The sequence below is a fragment of the Dipteris shenzhenensis genome, chromosome 29 (genome assembly GCF_047967505.1).
Source record: "Dipteris shenzhenensis isolate YYH24624 ecotype China chromosome 29, Dip_SZ_1.0, whole genome shotgun sequence".
NCBI classification, from domain to species: domain Eukaryota; kingdom Viridiplantae; phylum Streptophyta; class Polypodiopsida; order Gleicheniales; family Dipteridaceae; genus Dipteris; species Dipteris shenzhenensis.
Window position 1 is genome coordinate 30,712,542 of NC_141624.1, and position 18,270 is coordinate 30,730,811.

General features: G+C 42.3%; 1 protein-coding gene across 3 annotated transcripts in view; it reads right to left on the bottom strand.

Moving 5' to 3' along the window:
* Positions 1 to 894: 894 nt before the first annotated feature.
* LOC147882694 (ABC transporter C family member 8-like) overlaps positions 895 to 18,270 on the bottom strand; it is an 81,962-nt gene continuing 64,586 nt past the window's right edge. For all 3 annotated transcript variants that reach the window (XM_087400821.1, XM_087400823.1, XM_087400822.1), the window contains 4 exons: positions 12,496 to 12,801; positions 12,338 to 12,401; positions 11,997 to 12,236; positions 895 to 1,160 (listed from right to left, as the gene is read on the bottom strand). In XM_087400821.1, coding sequence (XP_087256947.1) covers positions 1,021 to 1,160; positions 11,997 to 12,236; positions 12,338 to 12,401; positions 12,496 to 12,801 — 750 coding nt within the window. In that variant the 3' untranslated portion in view covers positions 895 to 1,020. The remainder of the gene's footprint in view (positions 1,161 to 11,996; positions 12,237 to 12,337; positions 12,402 to 12,495; positions 12,802 to 18,270) is intronic.

Here is an 18,270-nt window from a genome sequence, read left to right on the forward strand (position 1 = left end):
TCGGGAAACGATATGGGACAATATAAAAAACAAATCTAGATGAATTTGGTAAGTCTAGAAGCAAAATCTAGAAGAATTTGGGAAGAACCTAGGCATTGCCTAAAAATGTAGACAAAGATAAAGGTAGCCATAGAATGAGCCTGTCAATGCTCCTCCAATGATGACCATGCAAAGAAAGGCCTCAACAATAGATATGATTCTTCCAAGCATTGTCTACCTGAGCTCGAATGGTAGCTAGGCCTCAAGATGAGCAATAGCTTGAAAAACGAACCAAGAGCACACGCAATTGAGACGGAATTGCTCCAAGTAGGTTTGCAACTGAGCTAAATAGCAACAAGAACTACAAACTAGTTCTACTAGTCTACAAATAGATGCAAAAGCTCCAAAATAGTGATGAAATGTTGGTCTTGCTAAATTCCCAAGAAGTAAAAACAAACAAAGCTTAGTCCAACAAGCTAGATAGAGATAGCAGGTCAAACCTTACAAACAAAATCTTCTCCCAATTGATAATGTGATGAGTGATGCTGAGCACGAGACAGATGGAGTTAATATACATAACCCTACTCTGATATATATAATGCTGAGAATGAGAGAGATGGAGTTAATATATATAACGTTGCTCTAATACCAAATGTTGGAAATATTTCTGAATACATCGAGAGATGAATATTAATCCCAACGTGTGTGTTACACACAAAAAAACCAGAATGGGATATATCTCCTCTACATAGGTACGCTAACCCTACAGAAAAATACCTCCTAAGTAGAGAGGAAAAGTTCCCGAAGGGGAGGTTCACACTACACTACTCACAATTAAACATGACACAGTAACAAAACCTTGTACTTGCCCAAAAAATAATCAATAGAAATTTGTATTTATTGCTAATGAGAACACATATGCAATGTGCATGCTTTAAAAAATGATTTAAAAAATAAATAAATAATGTGCATGGTTGTCAAAGTTGTTTTGTTGCAAAGACACACGCTTCCCTTCTATGACTCCATTAAATTTTGTATCCTTCAAGATCCACCTTTGAAGAATGCCAAATTTTCTCTTGATTTTTTACTTGATTGGGCCCAATATTCTCTTACTAGACTAGCAAATAAGGTGGACCCCCTCTCCAATAACTTTTTAGGTGGGTCAAACTCGATCAAATGACCTATATCCAAAGATCAACCAATCCACCATTAGTAACAAGTTCATAAACTTGGGACATGTATTAATTATGTTAAAGTATTTTAATGAACGATATATTTGATGCATTCAATCACATTTGTTAAAAGACTTGCATATTACGATCTGATGAGAGGAAATCATGTAGTGCATTCCACAAGATTGGGTATAATTTATTGAAAAGTGTAACAACATAGGCAAGAGAAAAATATAGATAGAAAAGGGATAATTCAATATAACTAGAAGGAAACTAAGAGAGATGAGAATACCAATGTGGTGTGCTTGCATGTGTGCATGTATGCACATGCATGCATCCATCCACATGTGCATGGGTGTGCATGTGCGTGCGTGTGCACGAGTGCATGCGTGGGTGCGAGCACATGCACACATGTGTATGTGTGTATGCGCACGTGCACATGCCTATGCGTGTGCATGTTGTGTGCATGTACACATGCATGCGTGTGTGTGTGTACGGGTGCACATGCGCATGCACGTAGCCTTTGTAAATTACCTTTTCATATCCCATGTAAAAGGGATGTAAAATGATTAGATTTGTATAAACTTTGAATAAAAATTATAAAAACTCAAGGTTCCCTCCCAGTCGAGGATCTAGTGTGTGTGCTTTCATGGAAGCAGCAAAGACATTTAGTGAACCGCACGGAGCATGAACATTGCATTGTGCAATAATATCATGTAGTGGTTATTGTTGGTTGCAGTCATTGCACAAGCAATTGGTGCACAAGGAAACACACTTTCCTTGATTTTAGGACTTAGACATGAGCAACTTCAAAAAAATAGTTCACCCTCATACGAGTCTATAGCAACCTCATCAATTTTTTTGAGATAGATGAGAATGGAAGCCATGAGAGGGGAAGAGGGAGATCTATGAGCTGAAGTAAAAACCTCTGGGTACCATGTGTTAGGGTCATTGTCTCCGACCCTAACATCACGCATCATGCTCCAACGTCTAGACGGCTCATTTTTCAAGCAGAGTCAAGATCGTTAGGAGACAAGATCAATGTAGGATTTGCAGGACCCCTGGGAACTTTTCCAGAGATTGCCCAAGGAAGAGAAAAAGGAAAAGGCCTAAAAGGTCCACGGGTGTAGCGCCTCATAGCACCACCTAGGCTGGACCTACTTCTTGATCTACTGCACATCCGACCCCTTCTCGGGCTACTGGACCTTCCACCTCTCGCCCAAGACTGTCGGCTATAGTCTCTCATCTTGGACCTTCTTCTACAGCGCGACTAGGTTCGTTAACACATCATGTTCGAGTCATCCCCCGTTGGGTGCTAGTCAAAGTTGTTCCTCAGGAGGCTGATGGCGCCATGGACCCTTCCTTGCAAGTAGGAGATATTCCTGTCATAGTTCCTAGTGCTGATGTGGTTACTCCTGTCCCCTCAAATATTCATGTGAAGGAGCTTCCATCTATGGAAAAATTTGTTGCCGAAACCCGTGCCATACTAATAATACTCCATGCTAATAATACTTATTTGGCCGAGCTTCATCAGCACCAGGCCTCAGCAGCGCCCTTCAATACCCTCTATTTTAACTTGATGTCGATTGTAGCATGAAGAAAATTGAGGCAATTGCAATGGTAGCATGACTCTCAAGAAAAGCATCAACTATTGGAGTTACCGTTAGCAATTCAATTCAACTTTTATGATTATCACCCATAGGGTTGGAAAACTTTAACACAATCATGCAAAATAGTGACTAGCTACTATGACATCCCCAGCAATGTCATCAATGCCGAATGATGGGTGCAAATCAATGGATAAAGTTAATCTCATAAGATCATGTCCACATATCCATGAGTAGTTGTCGATATAAAGGACTTCATGCCAAAGTTTCTATCAACACTTGAAGGTGAGATGCAAACTCAACCATGATGAAGGCTAGCATCCAAAAGGGTGAGAGCTTAAAGATGGGTGAGATCATGAATAAGTGTTGACAAGTCAAGTGAGTCAAAGTTGGGCATTGACAAGGTTGATCAAAGTCAACCCTTTGACGTTTTGAACAAAAAAACACAACACGTTGAACTTTTGACCAAAAAATCAACTTCACATATTTTTAGGTTCTTAGGTTCTGACATGTTTTTAATGTTTTGGACTCCTCCCAAAAGCTAGCTTAGAAAATATATTGTAAGACTCCTTAATCCTTGATGAATATGAAGCTAATAATATAGGTTTTATGTGAAATATGTGTTCATGTGTATCGACATATAATACTTATACCATGTTGGAAAATGTGGCTTCAATAAGAGGTTCACATATAATAAACAACACCGACAATCTATGAAAATAGCAACTCTTATTGGAGGTGATAAAATAAAAGCTAATCAATACAATCCAAGGTTGATAGATAAAGGCCTATCACTACTCAGCCTTTCCTACTCAACCCTTCCACGAGTATAGGCTCCCCAAGAGATGAGAATCTAATCGATTGAGAGCCATGAATAAGAATCAAATAAAAATTTGATGGACGCTTTAATAGCAAAGAGCTCACATATGTACTTGAGAAAAGGACACAAGAAAGACAATGTTTTGAACTAAGGATTTAAAGCATGAGTTTGGCATTAATTCATATATTCTAAATCATCCTTAGCTTGTCGATGTAAACATTGAATAAATATTATAAAAACCCTAAAAGGGAAAGCACCAATCTTCTAGTATCTACTAATCACAAAGAATAGTTTTGTTTTTTCGTTTTTGTTGCGGGGGTGGGGGGTGAGGGGATGGGATGGGGGGCTTAGAAATAATATATTGAAAGGCCCAAGTAAGGAGGTTTCCTCTTGCGTTTTGGGTCTTTTGGCATGATTATGACTCTATAAGACTTGGTGGAAGTAAATGTTATGTAAATTGAAATTCTAAGCAAACAAACTGGTGGAGTGAAACATATTAGGCCAAGTTGTAGACATGGAAATATTTGAAGTCTAACTTCCATAGATGATAAGATTGCAAGACCAAAAAATCCAATTTTCTTGCAATATTGATGTCTTTCCTTGCTTGTGGCATTCCACCCTCGCGTAATCCATTTACACAAATATAATCCTATGGTCCTAATACTCAATTGTCAATTTAATGGGAAAACATAAATTGTTAGGATGATGCCTTATGCCTTTGAAAAGCGTAAGGTCGAAAGATGATGTGTCTCTTACCTCACAATTTGTGGATTATTTTGCCATGTTAGCATTTTTAGAAAGTCAACTTGATGAGTTTTAAAAGCTAAGGTGATGCATTTCCATAGCTTTTGAAAATACAACTGTGATGCATTCACCTTGCTACTCTCCACGCTTGAGAATTGCATGGAATTGGAGATTCTAACATTAAAGATTGGAGATTCTTACTCTGTTTTGGGACCATGTGGGTGAAATGTTTCAAATTCCTCCTTTATAAAGAGACAACCTATAGCTTTCCAAAAAGGCTAATGTGGTGAATGTTTGAGAAGTGTAAGATTGAAGCTTTTGGCTTTGCTTTAACACAACACATGGCCAAGATCTTCTTCCTTGGCAATGCTCAACTACATAGAGGTTTAGGGTATGGAGGAGAAATCTCCAAAATCCAGCTTAGGAATATTAATATGCAAAATTGAAATCGAGAGTGGACAAGCAATCTCCACCATCCAATGTACGGAGATTCGATGCAAAATTTAAATCAAGCCGCAATTTTATTTTCTCTATGGTGTCATCATTTTAGTTCTTGCATCGCTTTTTCATTTTCCATCGCCCCACAATATTGGATCCCCTCACTCCTCCAATTCGTGGCAATACATCTTGGGAGTAGGGAAAGGCGAGGAGTAGGCCTCTCCTCCTCAAAAAATGGCTAGTGGGAGGTACCCATGAGCCAATTTCTAGGGGGGAGAGTTCAACTTCCATAAGTTTTCCAACCGTTAAGGGCTTGGGGAGGTGAGTATAAGCAAATGATAAATTATGTTATGAACTTGATTGTGTTTATAGAATTAATGGGTAGCATTGAGACAAGTGGTGTTGAGCACTGTGTAGTGACAATCATCAATGACAGTGTGACAAGTTGCAAATTAGGATAATGAAAGAGTTCAAATCGGATGGTGTAGATTTAAACTCCACCAACCCAAGCTTTCATGGAGATTTAATGGCCTATCCTTTCCACCTCTCCCAAACCTTGAAGTCAGGAAAGGATTCCTAGTCAGCCACCTAGGTGCCCAAGGCCTATGGCTACTCACGCAAGCTTGGAAATTTCTAGGATGATTCCTCTCTACATCACTACCACCCATTTGAATTCAAAATTATAGTTGCCATGTTCATTTGTGCATGTGTTTTTTTGGTTCACATAAACCCCCCACTCACACACCCATGACTAGCTATGAGGGGCCAACTACTCTTCCCTACGTTGAAAGCCAGTAGAGGAACTCCCTTGATAGATAATGGAGAATCGCCCACGCCGAGCACAAGGGAACTTCCCTCTGGAATGGAATGTGGGTAGCAAACTCAAGTGGGCGAACATCCAAATCGCCTAAGATGTGCAATTTTTGCATGTGTTTTACAAACATCACAAGGTATTTGTGCACTAATCAAGCTATTGGAACGACACTATGTGTGATATTATCATGAGACATCATTGTTGTAAAACTGGGCGCAGTGATGATGGATCTATAAGCACAAGGAACGTAAAGGTACGAGGTTGGCCAAGATTTAATCTTTGCCATCCGATCCGAACACATTATTAGACAAAAAATGCTTCTCAAATGACAAACCAAATTCCACCTTACTAAACTACTCTTAATTATTTCTAACTAAGGAAATCCACCGCCCACAATTCAAGTTTTGACCAGGGTTGATTATTCAAGCCTTCGCTCTGGGTCTTCACATGAGGGGAGGGTCGTGGTCTTTTGAGGGTCTTCTTGGGTCAAAAATTTGGCTCACGGTGCCACTTGCCAAATTTTGGCAGTTTCCTTCCCGCAAAGTCCTCCCTTGCTCAATGGAGATTTAATCTCTGGGTAATTTCATAGAGGGAATGTGGCTCCTCGATTCCTATCCTAACTAATTCCATAACATCATATTCTAACAAAAGTGGTTTTCCACAATTAATTTAACTGACATTGGACCCTTAATAAGAACCCTTAAATCACCGCCCACAATCACAATTTTGACCTAAGATTAACCATTCAACCCCTTCCTCTGGCCCTCTAGTTGGGGGAATGGGTATTGGTTGGACTTTTGGGGTCAAAAATATGGCTCGCAGTGTCGCTTGCCAGATTCAAGGTACTTTCCTTCTCAGAAAGTCCCCAATATGTAAAGTGCCAAAGTTGGCTAAGATTGAATCTCAGTCGTTCGATGATGGCACTTCAGAATGGCAAAGTGTTGGCCCTATTTTTTATCATCGCGAAGCCTGTAATTGGTCTAAGATCGAACGGCCCAAAAATACGTGTTGCAAGCGCACTATCCAATGGAATTCACAAAAATATGGCACCACGTGAGCCATCATTCGACCACAACCTTCTTTTAATCTTGCCCATACATGCGGCATATTGACATCTCCCCATGGCCCTCTACGTGGGGGAATGCACCATGGTTGGGCATACTCCCTTAACGCATTCCCCAATACATCATGCTCTAGGTGTACAAGTTATTTTTTTGGGGGGGCAAAAGAGGAACCAACATTGTATGAAGTCAAAAAGGAAAATTCCAGCCTCCCATAAAGGTAGGCAATTACATAGCAACTTCGTGAGTAGGCATCTTGTCAAGAACTTCATAGGCTTGGCAAAGAAAGCCATTTCTTTTGCCAAAGGCTATAAAATAGATGCTCAAATCATCCAAAACTTCCTGAATCAGAAGCTCACTTCTATGGTGGTTCCTTAAAGCATTGTTGTTGCAATATTTTCAGATCCTTTGAATGACCACACTTTGACAAGCTGCCAAATCTCATACAGAGCCGCATAGGAGTCTCATTTGACTTTCCTCTATCCCTTAGCAGAGCTTGGTGTAACAAAAATGGAAGCAATCATGAGCCACTTGCAAACTTTCTTCCATATACCACGTTTGACGTAGCATTCCCACAAAACATGGTAGTGAGTCTTGCAAAATAGACATAAAGGGGAAACTCTCGAGTTCCATTTCACCAATCTGGTTTTAGCACTGGCATCTTTCCCAGTAACACTTTCCATAAAAGCATATTCAGTTTGAAAGATGGTGTGGCATTCCACACCCTTGCTAATCTATGTAATCATGTTGCAATCCGATCAAATGGTGCATTATAAGCCACTGCCTACATGCCATGCAGGCAAATTCCTTTCATGAATCTTTAGGCTTGCATTTTTGTAGCAATTTACCTGAGCAATACATGAAACCTTCGAAATCATTGCTGTCTTTGAAAATGACACTAGTAGGCCATTCATCCTTAATCCTATTCATCAATTCATGCATAAATTTTCTTTCTCTACGTGCTAATACAAATGTTGTTTAACATCTTGCATTTGCAACCAACAATCCCCACTAGGATCCCACACATCATTAAAAGTTCGTATGCCTTTGTTAAACAACTCTTGGGGACATCTTAAAAGGAAGGAATTCATCCTTAAGATCCCAATTTGATAGCCATGATGATCTTCCTAATGAACCATCACCATACAATTTGCAGTAACTTCCAAATTTGAGCCGTTCTCGATAGCAGCTCTGACTGAGGAATCTTCAAGCGACAGCCACTTAAAAGCACATCTTGCTAGGGAGGCCTAATACTATAAGCATGAGTTGGCAGACTGAGTTGGCGAGAGGTCATTACCAGTCTCGCCAACTCATTGAATTTATGGTAATGCCTTGGAGATTTGCGTCTCACTATAAACATTACCATGAATTCAAAACATCATAGTTTTCAAGGATAACTGGCCGTGTTTCTATTATGCTAGATAAATGCTCAATTAGCACTTCAACAATCCACTTATCATCATAAACGGGGTTCTTTATCGTGCACAGATCATGATGCTTCCTTAACGCCTATTATCACGAATAGCCTTAAAGAATAAGGCTAAGGGACTTTCCCCCTCTTCTAGCCATCTAAACCCCTTCTAAACCTCGTTTGAACTATGGTTGCCTACTAGTTTCGCGTGCTCTATGAACTGCCGCACTTGCTTCTAATAGGTAGCACTGTGCCCACCTAGCCGATCTTTCCTCCTTTCTCATCGTCTTGCTCCGCTTTACCAAATTCCTTGGCAAACTTGATGACTGTGTCCACACACTTAATCTATCTCACAATCGGACAGACATATTTCCTCGCTTTTATACACCATGCATTCACAATCCTTGCATCAAATCTTTCCTTTTTCAGAAAGTATGTATATTAATTTGAAAGGAATAGGGTCCTTAAGAGTCGAAGAGACAGCAACAAGGTTAAAATTTATCAACAAAGGAAAGTGATCAGAGCATACACTCTCTATTATGTCTCTATCTTGTATCTCCAGTCTTAACGACCATCCTTTCTGAGTAAAATAAATACTATCAAGGTGAGCTGCTCTCCACATCTCATTCGAGTGTCTATTATGCTAAGTAAAGACCTTATGTCCACCAAGGGCTTCAAAATCGACCTAGTCAACAAGGAAACAAACAGAAACTAAGCTACTCCATGCTTTTACTTCATGGATAGACATTTGCACACCATTGTGAGACTGATCCCCAAGGTCTAGAATGTTATTTGGTCTCCACGACATATAGATTGCTTATCTTTCAAAAGACTCAACTCTTTTCCCATAACTCCATCCGTTTCAAGGGTTGATTAGGAGCATAAATTGAAAGCACAAAGGGGAATCCTAAAATTTTACCTTTGTTAGGATGAACTCTCTGTCTTCATCACAAGTCTCAGATATCATTGCTAAAGAGGAATGAATCAGCAATGTAGTAGTGCCGCTCCTCCCCTACCAGGGAAAAGGCAATTAGTCACCAATTGGTATCCAGGTACTTGTAAACCGTTGATATTGTTAGAACATGCCTTGAGTTATTGCAAAGTGAAGACATGTGGCTTAAAAGACTTATCCGGGCCACTCCACCTCTCTTCCACTCCAAAAAGACTCCTCTAATGTTCCATGTCATCTTGGGGCATTTTCGTGAATCACTATTCATTAAGAGGAGCATCCTCTTATTCCATTTCCTCAACGAGTGGCACAAATACGTTAACAAACGAATTACCTTTCCTAGCTTTACCCTTCACTATTCTAAGGGTTTCGTGCTTAAAGCTGCTAACTAGAATGGGACCCCCTTGTATGATCGCCACATTGCTATCATGCTTCAGCTTTCCACCTTCTGTTCTAACTCTTGCTCGACCAATAGATGGCTCCTCGTTTCGACCCTTAGATTGCTACTTCTCACTTCTGTTCAAGACAACCGCCCTGTTTTGAGCTTGAGACTTTTTTGGCTTGCCTTTCAAAGCTTCACTTTCATTCCTTTTTAGAGACTTCCTTTTGTTGAAACTCCTGCTCCTTGCCTTCCCCAAGCATTTCATTTTGTAGAGGTGGAGACACTGATTGGACTTCTTTATTAGTCGCACTAGGCTTGGACGCCTCCACATTATCCTATTGCTTTGACGAACATTCTCTCGAAAAATGCTTGCAACAATTACAAAGGTAGCAAGCATTTGGAAAGATTCCAAAACGCACTTCAACAAAAGCATTCTAGCCATTGGGGAGTGTAAGCGCAAGTGCAAAGTGTAAGCTGAAGTCCGGGTCTTTCCTCTTGTCCCACAGAATACAAACCCTAGGAGATGCCTTCTTAGCTAGAGCCATTGGAGTGTACAAAACCCTTCCCAAAAGAGAAGCGATTTTCTCCAACTCAACTAGAAGCAACTCCTTAATGTTTTGAAACTGTATCCACACTAAAGGCTCAGACTAAAAGACCTCATCAGGAGCGAACGAAGCACTCCATGGTATGGCATACACATGTTCCCCCTATAACTAACTGTATTCAATACGAGCCAATCTCATTCACCCACTGGACCAAAAGTTGCCAAAAAAACCCATGACCAATGAAACAAGAGAGCATGTACATTGGTAGGTAGACAGGAACTAGCTCTTCCAATGGCACTCTCCCAAGAGAGAACATTAAGAATCCACAATCTTGTAGTATGTTATATTCCTTGCACAGAGCCTCCGGCTAGATATTGATAGGAAGTCACAATGCACGTTTTCTAAATCTCAAAACAGTCGAATGCGATGCCTTGCAGAATCATAATTTGCCCACAGAACTGCCCCACTGGCTACGCTCCCCATAATGTGTAATTATTATGCACATCACCCGTCCATCACAGGCGTCATGAGAAAACCACGAAATCCACTCCTGTCACCACCACATGGCATTGGTGCGCCATGTGCCCGGCGTTAACGTGCGCACACGATGCACACATGTGCCCGCCGCCTCACCATCCTGCCTCCCAGTGTCGATGATGGCCGAGAATTTGTGCTGGTTGCCATGTACAGTCATAAACTGGCAAAACTTGCTTTTGGCCTAAAGGCCGATCGCCAGGTTTGCCAGTTTCCTCCTGGTAATGGCTACTGGGAGCTGATTCCCTACTCTGTCAATGGCTGAGGTTGATGGAAGATCAATCCCAGCCGTCCCCGAGAGTCTCTGTAATCGGAGTGAGTCTCCCACATGTTGACCGTCGCCATCATCATCAACTGGTAAAATAAGACCGCTTCATCTAATGGTTCGCAATGACTAGCGCCTCCTTACAACCATTAGATCATCAAAGGCACATTAAATATGGCGAGACTAGCTTATTATAAACTGTGTTAGATTTGAAGATCTAATGGCACACGATCACTGCCATTTCCAAGCTGTTAGATCCTCATTAGATCTAACGACGAAGGCCATAATTCCGCTGACGCACGTTGCGGAGTACTAAAAGATATGACCTTGAAATTGTGTGATCCGTCCGATGTTTGCCAAGTGTCCGTTGCAGCCTCCCCAACCGTAAGATATGACCTTGAAATTGCATGATCCAACCGATGTTTGCCAAGTGTCTGTTGACGGTCGGGAATCCGAACGGGGCACCGATACCGATGGGAAACATCGGGGGGTGGCCAGGAATTCCTCGAGGTAATTGGCTAGGGTAAAGGGGCCAGCAAAGAGGCGGGTGCCTTTAAAATGTCATCAACCCCCCCGATACAGAGGCAGGCCACCCGATGCTCTTCATAGAAAAAGATGATGTGTCAAGCTCTCCTTTCACCATTTTTTGGACACAGAGTGCCTTAGGGCCTTAGCACATGGATGGGGCTAGCATGGGTTTAGGATGAGAATATTTTTGTCATCATTACTCCCATCCTACACCAAGTGGTCTAAGATGGATTTAGAATGGGAGTAGCCACTTTTTCTCCCATCCTGGACCATGCCCTCTGGTTTCCCTTTTTTAGGGATTCAAAACATGGAAGGATGACATGTGTCCTTGTCCCCACCTCTTAAACACATGAAATGATGCCATGTGTCCTCTTCTTCCTAAACCCATCTATAGTTCTTTTTTGTTAGCACATGGTGGGATGGGAATAGGATAAAAATATGCATGGGACCACTTGGGACCACCTTTTCCCATTCCCATCCTATTTCTTCCCATGTGCTTATAAGCCCCTTAGTACTGGCCCTCACGTGAGCTAAGCACTAGCACTCATAGATTTCTATCTTCCACAATTTTTTTTGAAAAGTTTGAAAATAAAAATTAGCGCGCATCAAATCTGAATTCTGATTTTAGGAAGGCCAATTGCAGTGGCTAAACAGTTAGAGTTGAGATGGCTATTGGGTATTTTCAAACCAAATCGAAAGATGAAACCAAGAAATCAAAGTCGAAGCGATGGAGCATCTGAAGATTACCGTCTTGCAATCCCACGATCATGTCGCTTTCGATCACCGTCGGAATTCTGTGAGCTACCGTCATCACTGTGCAGTTCGCGAATTCCTCCCTTATCACCTTCTGCAGTAGCGCATCCGTTGCTGAGTCCACCGACGCTGTCGCCTCGTCCAATACCAGAATTCGCGTCCGCTTCAGTAACACCCTCCCCAGACAGAAGAGCTGCCTCTGTCCTGCGCTCCAATTGTCACCCTCGTCGCTCACTGCATTCTCCATCATTGACGCATGTTCATGTTTCTTTTGTGCCCACAATTCTAAGTTCAAAGCAAGCGTAGAGTATTACTTGAGAGGAAAGATTTAGTACCAGGAGACTCAAGCCGTAATGGTAGCTCACGGATGATATCTCGCAACTGGCTTTTGTCGAGTGCCTGTTTCGTCAACGATTTGATCACAAGCGAGCTTTTACAGGAACAAACATCACCTCAGAAAGGCCTCCAAATTTGGGCTTGGAGAATGCCATACCTCCCAGATGTCCGAGTCTGAATAATGTGCTAAAGGATCAAGATTACTGCGGACGGTGCCTCGAAAAAGAACCGGCTCTTGCGGTATGATACCCAATCTCATGCGAAGGTCGTGCAAACCCAAAGAGACGAGATCCACGCCATCAATGTGGATCGTGCCACCTGAAGGATCAACGAGTCGAAAGAGTGCACTTATTAGAGTTGTCTTTCCGCTTCCAGTTCGACCCACAATCCCAACTTTGTGACCTCCTTGAAAAGTGCAAGTTATGCCTTTGAGTACCGGTGGAGAATTAATTCTGTATCGGATCTGCGACAAGATAGAGAAACCATTATCTTGAAAAATGGTGTTCCCAGACTATATCTTTTTTGAAAGGCAAAAGAATTGTATCACTTAACAAATATTTTGTTATCTATTGAAGCTTACTATGAAACTGAAGCCCTTTTAAAAAACAACAGACTTGGTTATTTAAGCACCAAAAACCATCAATCCTGGTACTGCTCATCTACTCAATATCTAAATTGCCTCCCTGTGGGAAAACCACGTTCACTTCATTTGATATGTCAGATAAATAAAATCTTGTTCAATATTTCTTTACAGGATGTGTAGTTTTCCTTTTATGTTCAGAGATGCTGAAATTAGAATGTTTAAGCTCTTGGAGGCTAACTTGGAGAATGCTTTTGTTCTGAAGATTCTTGTGACAAGCTTTAATTTATATTTGGGACTAGTTAGTATCCGTGGCTCAAGGTCACATGCTGTTATAGGATGTGGCTGAACTTTCAAGGTCATATGCTGTTATAGATGTATTTATAGCGCAGGAACACAAGATTTTCTTTGACGTGGTGCATTTTCATCAGAATTATAAGCATCCCATTGGAAGGCTGTATGGGCTATATGCTAAGTTTTTTCTATGGTAGATTTGGATGAATGAGATTGTAGGTTTCGTATTACTTAGCTGTGCTCTTTGTCTGCCCTGCCCCTCTTTACAGAGCATGCTGCTTTATACACAACTCTATAAGACTAAGGCAACCGACCTGTCAGCCCACAGCTGGTTGTAGGTGCATCTTTTGTCAGGCCCAGTCTGATGTCCTAAGCCCGCCGGGCATAGTGGCCACAAGGCTGGCAAAATACTGCCCAAATAGCATTCCCAAGACGGTATTCCAAGGGCATCCATGTGGGAGGCTATTGCAAACTTCACAGTTCTACATGTGGACAGCATGCTCTGCCCATGTTGCAGTATCCCCAACAAAACCATAATGAGGGTCACCTTCGGTCAAGCCCTGTTGTCCTCCTCATATGGGGGCCAATAGGTAGGGCATTGACCCTCCCCTAAATCTAATAGGCCCTCTCAAGTACCAAATGTGGGCCTATGCCTATGCCATGTGCGAGATGCTTCATGTGCCCAGAGCTCTGATAAGCACATCGAGGTGATGTCAGGCAGAAGACTGCCTGCATTGTTTGTCCTGGCACAGCTCCCTGATGAAATGGTGATGAGTCTCTATGTGCTCCATCTGAAATGTTCAGGTGTAGTGAATCACCACCCTGTTTTCCGTACCGTCTGCGCAGGACAGAATTGCATTGCATCGCTCTTAACTCTGTTGAAGAAGTATTGACCATCTGATGTCTCTTGCCGAAGCCATGTGATGGCCCCTAACTCCAGCCAGGCCCTCTGCGTAGTCACAGATCTGTATGAATATCTCAGATGCCAACTTTTGCTGTGCTGTCAATCCAATTAGTCAATTAAGGATGAACTCACTCCCAAGCCATCGTCGTCGAACATGTGCAGGACCATCCATCTATCCTCCTTTGAAAGTAGGGAACAGGCTGGAACTTGACAGACTACCAGAATGAATGATCCTTGTAATTGTCTGGTACCAAGCAAGGGTGGGCTTGTTTTTAGCCCATCCACCATCTAGCAATGCACATACTTAACATCCTCTTTGTTGTTGCCTCATTGTCTTCAACTGTATCTATCACAAGAATCTCACATCTTATGCACTTGAGAATCTACGGGATGGCCTCATAAACAACTCTCTCTGTTAGAAACTCCATTGTCTTGAAGACCATGTCTCTGTGTCCATATTCTTCTTGCAGCAGGCATTGAATGGCTTTGCAATGAAGCCTGGCCCTTATGTCTGTCCTCAGTGTCCTCCCTCATGCCCCGAAGACTTGACAATATCTGAACAAACCATGTACCCAAAACATGCACTACTGAAAGCACCAATGAAAGTGAGAGACTACTGACCCTGATGTAATGTTCAAGTGGGACATTGGCTAGCGGTGAGCCTTGTTAAAGAACAGATTCCACTGTTGCCTACTACCAAACCAGGCTAGGCACATATCTGAAGTGCCCACCAATCTTAAAAACATCCACCCGATCAATCTGCTGTACCTTTGAAGCATTGCAGGAGCTGATGTACCCAAGCCCGTCAAGCATTAACCTGGAGCGATCAGCCTGATTCTAGACCAATGCAGTCGTAACTTTGTATAGGTTTCTCTCCTTTGTCCCTTGAGAAAAAACTCCCTGTTGTCTTTTGACCTGGTGACCACTTCATACATCTTCTACTTTGTCAAAGCCTTCACAGGGTTCAGGGCCTTACAAACGTCGAGTCCATGAAAATCTTTGTCACCTTGACAAGTAGTGACTTGGATATTACCAATTCCATTTACTTAGCAACTCCTGCTAGGTGGCTCAAGTATGTCTAAAGATTCCACAAGCGGAAAGTGTACACATAGTCAATAAAAAGCTCTTTAGTTACAACCAAATGTGCAACATGTGAATTCGACCCTCTTCGGCTTGTCTTCACTTTTCTTGTTCTTGGTCCATCTTCTTCTTGCATCTCTTGCAAAGTGACCAGGTTAGTCACAATAGAAACATGTCTTTTTCATCTTGTCCCCACTGTTGCAGACTTATCACTTGTCTTAAGAATTATTGGCTTGCCTTGTTGGGGTTAGCCTTGCCTTTGCTCTTGCCAGATGCAGCAAGGGCTTCCCATCCTCTTTGCCGTACATCTTTGGCTTGCTTCATCCTATAACAGAATCACCACCATCTGCTAGAAGATGGTTGGCCTCGACCATCGAACATTCTACTCTTGTGATGCTGTGGTTGCAAATCCCGTGCAGCTCCATGGAAGCATGCTTACAAAGCATCACTATTACATTACTGTCCATCTTTTGGCCTACTATAGCCAATTGATCTTGTACCACCTTAACCTTCGTGGTGTCATGAACCATGCCCCCTTCCTCCATCCTCATTCATGCATGCGGTTGTGGGGGTTGAGCACCCGTGTAGAGTTGTTCGCCTCACAAGTTGGATTGTCCATGCTTCGAAGTATTGGAGTTATGTGCATCTCATGATGAGGGCTGATTTATGGGTGTGCCTGCCCTGTTCAGGCTAGGTTTACCTCTGAGTGCAGGCTTATTCCAAAGCTGTTGGTAGGGCTGAATGGCTCAGCCTCTAGGGCTTAGGGCTTGCTGACCAGGTCAGTTTAGGGCCTGACCCTGATCGGGCAACCGACCTGCAAGTCAGCTCAACTGACCAGACTTGGGTCGCTTGACTGACCCTGGGTCGGCCACATGGCAGGCCTATATAAGGCCCTGCCCTACTTCTTTGATGTGTATCACTTGGAGCATTCTACTCCTCCTTGTTTGGTTGGTTCCTTCACTGTATATATAGTTGTCATTGCCTTATACATGTGTCGACTCTCCCCCCTTCTCTCTCTTCTTTGATGTATGCTTCCGCACTGCACCACTCTCACATGATATCACATGTTAGGTTGGCCGGTTTTTTGAAGCACATTCACATGTGCACAAGAGTGTACGAAGGATGTGCCACTCCAATGAGAAGCAGGGTCACTTGGCACGGGATTGCTGGAACAAGGGCAAATTCAAGACTAGAGATAAGTCTTCCACAATGTACAGTGACCCGATCGAGGATTCGAGTTCCTCTTCAAGGGTTTCTGTGTTTCCACAAAACAAATATGGTTCATTTTGTATGTGTGTAGACTATCACACACTAAACAAGATGACCATCAATAACATATTCTCGATTCTGCGCATCGATGATGTGCTGGAGCAGCTCAATGGAGCCTCAATTTTCAGCAGGATTGATTTGAAGAGTGGTTGTCATCAAGTTAGAATACAGCCACAAGATGTGCCCAAGGCATCGTTTCGCACTACATTTGAGTTGTATGAGTATTTGGTTGCCTTTTGGGTTAACGAATGTTCCAGCTACCTTCAACTGAATGATGTATCTTCCGACCTTATAAACTATTCATAGGTACCTTCTTCGATGACATAATCGTCTTCTCTAAATCCGAAGAAGAGGATAAAGAGCATCTTGCTATTGTTTTCCAAGAGCTATGAAATCTCTATGCAAACAGCAAGAAAAGTGATTTTTTGGGAAAAGATCCACTATTCAAGGCATATAATATCCAAGGATGGAATTCGGATGGATCCGGCAAAGATCAAAGCCATCCAGGAATGGCTAGAGCTGAAAACTGTGCATGAAGTCTGTAGTTTCCTAGGCCTGCACTCATACTACAGAAGATTCATCAGGCACTTTGTGGATCTGCTGCTCCACTTTCAGCCTTTTGATGTGGATTGTAATGCCTGTGGAGAGTGTGTAGGGGCTGCATTGCACTAGAATGGTCATGTAGTGGCTTACGAAAGCCGGAGACTATGGGATGCCGAGAGATACTTGGTAATCTACGAGAAAGAGTTGTTGGCTGTGATTCATGCCATTAATACTTGGAAGTACCTTTTGGGTGCAGATTTTACTGTAAAGACCGATCACCCAAGTCTGAGATATTTCTTTAACTCAGACTAAGCTCTCCGAGAAGCACATGAAATGGGCAAGTATGCTGTCAATGTATCATTTCAGATCGTGCATACTCCAGGAGCACAGAACAAAGTCGTAGATGCTTCGTTTCGAAGACCCCAGGTGAATAATGTGACTATTGGCTATCATAGGGATCTGGAAGACATGAGAGACAATATGCCAATGACGCAGATTTTGGTGAAATTTTGCAGCAAGTGCAAGAGGGGCAGTCCACCAGTCACTATTCCTTAAAAGATGGGTATCTAATGAAAGATGGCTGCTTATGCATCACCCGAGAGATGAGGCAAAAGATTCTGGAGGAATGCCATGCACCTCCATATGCTGGGCATAGAGGAATTGCAGCCACTCAGGCTTTAGAGAGGTATTTAAATTGGCCAGCGATGCGCAAAGATATACACCAATTTGTCATAGAATGCCTCACTTGTCAAAAGCTCAAATATGACAGGCGAAAGGCACCTGGCCTACTTATGCCTCTTCCCATGCCTCAGGCACCATGGGAACGTATTGCAATGGACTCCATTTTTTATTTGCCAAGATCAAAATCAGGGAATGATGGGATTTGGACTATCATTGATTAAGCAGGCTCATTTCATTCCAGTACACAAAACTATAAAGGCAGATCATATGGCTAAGGTTTTCATGGCACAGATCTTTAAGCAACATGGTATGCCCAAGTCCATTGTTAGTGACCAAGATCCCAGAATGACCAGTCTATTCTGGAGAGCCCTTTTTGATAATGTGGGGACGAATTTGATTTTTTCTTTTTCTTTCCATCCCCAGACAGATGGTCAAAGCGAAGTAGCGAATTCAACAATGTTGGATTTATTGAAAGGCTACGTGGCTGACCAAAAATCAGACTGGGAAAACTACAGCTCACAACTCCACAGGGAAAGCCCCCTTTGAGGTCATTTATGGAAAGGTGATTCTGCTACCTATCC